Consider the following 4,355-nt stretch of genomic DNA (forward strand, 5'->3'; position numbering starts at 1 on the left):
TGAAGACGGTAGGGGTGTTGATGGTCCTAGATGGGGGGGGCCTTGGTAGTGAAGATAGTTAGAGTGATGAGAAATGTCTTGTGCAATATAGATGGTTATGTAGCAAAGATTGTTACCAGCACGCGTGCGCCCGTACACGCACACGCACACGCACACGCACACACACACACACACACACACACACACACACACACACACACACACACACACACACACGCGCGCGCGCGCACGCTAATGTAGATATCATAGAGCCCAGTAGGCTCAGGAATCTGTACACCAGTTGATTGACAGTTGAGAGGCGGGACCAAAGAGCCAAAGCTCAACCCCCGCAAGCACAATTAGGTGAGTACAGGTCACAGAAGCTGGTAAGTTGTGAGAGTTGGCGCGACCCTTGTGACCCGACACAAGCCTGGGCAACACAGTCGAGTACCACGAGATCAGGTCAGCTTTTGTCACCGACACTTGACGGATCAGCTATAGATTTACACTTCAGAGCGACTCCTGTGAATGTTTATTTTTTTCCTGACATTTGCAAACTGGGTATTTATATCCCTGCTAACTGTAGGGGGAGAGATCGAGGATGTCTTTGAGAACCTGCACACATACACAGTGTGTGGCAGTTTTGGAGCTTAGAAAAACTGTTAAATTGCCATTCAACGCAAGAACCAATTCACAGTTTTAATACATCCCAACGACACTAACATCATAAAAGTGGCGCAATAATACACACGAGATGGAACTGCAACATATTACTCATGACACCATGTCGCAGTATATGTGAATGTTTCCCCCCATGCTGTCCAGACACCTCCCGATCTGTATACCGAAGTCACCTTCCCAGGCCACACGTGTCTAACCCATGTCCCTCTCATTTCAGTGGTGGAGATGCTGTGTCGAGCTGTAGTGGAGCCAATAATGGGACACGATGCTTGCTAAACCTGCAAGATCCACCTGCCTCCCACGACAACACTGCACGTTCACTGGGGATGTGCCAAGTACGGGAGCGGTCGACCTCTACACCAAGACCTTAAACATTAGAACAAAAACAGTCTTGTCTCGATTGAAGTACTTAATTCCCTCGAGTAACTCAGAGGGACCCTCTGATGGGCTGTAACACGCTCAGCTCAGGCGCTCAGGTGCATGCTGGTGGCGTATAACAGTAGAATGTTGCCTGAGTGCCAAAAGGGAAGCCTCGTGGCCCTGTCGGTGGCAGTATGTATGGTGGCACCCGGACGAGCGTGACTACGTCTACCACTCTCGCCGACTCAACAGTTGCCCTTCCCAGCGTCAAGTGAATACAGTGCCATACGTAAATCTGATGTGAATTTCAAAGACCAATAGTTGAAGTTCTACCACATTTACAATGACTGCTTTCGTGAATTTACTCAATTATAAACAACTCAGTAAAAGTTGGATTTATATTAAAAAATGGGAATCAAAAGAAACCCATTTTCAAAATATATATTTTTGTATACAGTGAATTTTGTGAAATAAACACGCTTTACCGGTCGTGTTAAGTACTTACAATGAACTAAAAATTGTCATTAACAAACTGTGTTCTACATATCAGTATTCTACAGAGACTGAGTAGCTGGATTAGATTATCTTCTGTAGACCATTACACTTGCCTGATGTTATAGACTTGAGTGTGTGTTCACCGTCTTCGTGTCATGGAGTATGTCAAGTGTTCAATAGTATGTCTTAGTGTGGTGTAACGTCAGCTGAGAACCTTCCTCTTTACACACTTCGCTGAGGGCCACACGAACCTATACTATATGTTGTGGATTAATGTTGCTCACAACTAATATTGAGCGATAAGATGTGCTGGTGTGTGTTGAGCGTTTACCTCTATCAAATATGTATATATATCGTATTTAATGACGTAAAATAAATGACGAACGGACACTCCGGATAATAAACAAAGGCATATAATGAACTATTGGTGCAAAAAACTATTACAAAGACACAAACATCAGAAAATACAATCATGAATGTGTGTGTGTTATTAAACTATAATAATGTGAACGACGTCTTATCCTTGATGTTTTAACTTACGAGCTTCCAAAGACGCTTTCCTGCAGCCCACAGGTAGCAATGTTGTCAATGGGAAAAAATAGTAATAGTTTGAATAACCTTATTGCTTGATCAGTGTTATATAATTGTGATAAAAATAAGCAATCAAAATAGTGTTACCACATCCGTGTGAAAGTGAACGAACCTTGCAACTCAAGTCGGTTTAGTGTTTCGAGACAAACACAAAGCCTTCCCTCTTCAGGCTAGCGGCTTCTGCGTGTATTATAGTGTGGACGAGTCTCCAGCCTCCCCACCCTCCTTTATCAACCTAACCGTTCCCACAATAAACGCTTTCTGAACTACATTTCTCTAGCTAATACGGCCACATAAGATTCTTTGGTGCTTGACAAATACACAACAGTGAGCAAAAAAGGTACTTAAGAAAAAAATATCCTTACTTTTGTCCGAGTCGGCAAGACCTCCCTCCCCCCCCCCCTCCCCACCACAACCAGTCTCTTGAATAAGTGTTAAGAAAACACTTGTTTCATGTTCCTCGGAGCAGGTGTAATGGGCGAGGCGGTCGAGCTGAGCACCAACGAGACGTGGGTGGCTGAAGGCGTGGCCAACGTCAGTGTGGGCGCCGCGGCAGGTACAGAGAGTGGATCAGAATGGGCGGACCTGACGGTGGGCTTAGTGAAGGGGGTGTGCATGGCGGTGATCATAGTGTGCGCGGTCCTGGGGAACCTCCTCGTGGTGGTCAGTGTGGTGCGTCACCGCCGCCTGCGGATCCTCACCAACTATTTCGTCGTCTCTCTCGCCATTGCTGATATATTAGTGGCAATAATGGCGATGCCCTTCAACGCCAGTGTGGAAATTACTGGACGTTGGTTGTTCAGTTACCGTATGTGTGACCTGTGGAATTCTTTTGACGTGTACGCATCCACCGTGTCCATTCTCCACTTGTGTTGCATTAGTATTGATCGCTACTATGCCATCGTGCGACCTTTGGAGTACCCTATGGTGATGACAGAGAAGCGGGTCATGGTGATGCTCTGTCATGTCTGGGTGGCGCCAATAGTCATTTCATTTCTTCCAATCTTCATGGGATGGTACACAACCAATGAACACCTGGAAAATCGAGCTAACAACCCCAGCCTCTGTATTTTCGAGGTAAACACGTCGTACGCGGTGGTGTCGTCGTCGATATCGTTCTGGATGCCGTGCAGTGTGATGATATACATGTATTATCGCATATACCTGGAAGCAGCCCGCCAGGAGCGCATGTTGCACCGACACACACGACTGTCCAGCGCCTCTCAAGCACCACACGCCGCCCTCGTCGTGTCCAACAACTCCTCCCACACCACCGTCACCACCGCCTTCGTAGGCAGCAACGGCGTGGGTTCTGACGCTGGCCTGGGCAGCGGAGGGTCAGGTCGCCGCCTCATGAACCACCGACCCTCTAGTGACACCCAGGAAGCCACGCCCACCAAGGAACGCAATCTCATAAAGTTGAAGCGTGAACACAAGGCAGCCCGCACACTGGGCATCATAATGGGAGCGTTCATTGTCTGCTGGCTACCATTCTTCACTTGGTACGTCACCATCACTCTTTGTGGCAAGGCCTGTCCCTGTCCTGACATTATTGTTTCAATCCTCTTCTGGATCGGATATTTCAATTCTATGCTCAATCCCGCCATCTACGCCTACTTCAACCGTGACTTCCGGGAGGCGTTTCGGCGGACTCTTCAGTGCGTGTTCCGGTGCGGGCGACCTGTGGACCCGTGGCGGGGCCAGCTGGGGCCGCCCTACGACTCTGATCTCTGTCTACAGCACAATGGTCATTCTACAGTCGTCAAAACAAAGCCTCGACGTTACAGCACTGAGTGTGGTGTTTAAGCCCCCCCCCCCCCCTTCCCGGTATCTAATTTAATGGCCCCCTTTTGTTTAGGATCTCCTTTGTACAAGGTTCCCCTTCTGTAACCTCTGTACACATGCATCATAAGAGTCTATTTTCGGTAGGTGTCAATACTGTACATGTTCAAGCTTGTCCCTTAAGTGGTACGAGTCAACCAATTGTATTAGATCTCATAAATAGACGTAACACATTAACATGGAATTTTATCTCACTACCTGTTCTCACTTATGTCAAACGAGCAATTAACTAATATTCTTAAAATTTAAATAAAAACGTACAGAAAGTTATGACCAAGTTGTGGGAAAGACCGTCTGAGTCCTGACAGTCTCCAGTTTGAGCCCTCAATGATACAGGATATAATTTTAATTCATCATTAACATAGGTAAAGACTAATATTTGCCTTACATGTTAATTTCCTTAATAA

The 4,355-nt window shown here is 46.6% G+C and overlaps 1 protein-coding gene across 1 annotated transcript; it reads left to right on the forward strand.

Moving 5' to 3' along the window:
* Nucleotides 1-620: 620 nt before the first annotated feature.
* On the forward strand, nt 621-4,125 carry LOC123761778 (octopamine receptor beta-2R). The gene has a single exon (XM_045747979.2). The coding sequence runs from the start codon at nt 2,560-2,562 to the stop codon at nt 3,910-3,912; it is 1,353 nt and encodes a 450-aa protein (XP_045603935.1). The 5' UTR covers nt 621-2,559; the 3' UTR covers nt 3,913-4,125.
* The last annotated feature ends 230 nt before the right edge of the window (nt 4,126-4,355 follow it).

This window comes from Procambarus clarkii, chromosome 24, assembly GCF_040958095.1.
Source record: "Procambarus clarkii isolate CNS0578487 chromosome 24, FALCON_Pclarkii_2.0, whole genome shotgun sequence".
Classification (NCBI taxonomy): Eukaryota; Metazoa; Arthropoda; class Malacostraca; order Decapoda; family Cambaridae; genus Procambarus; species Procambarus clarkii.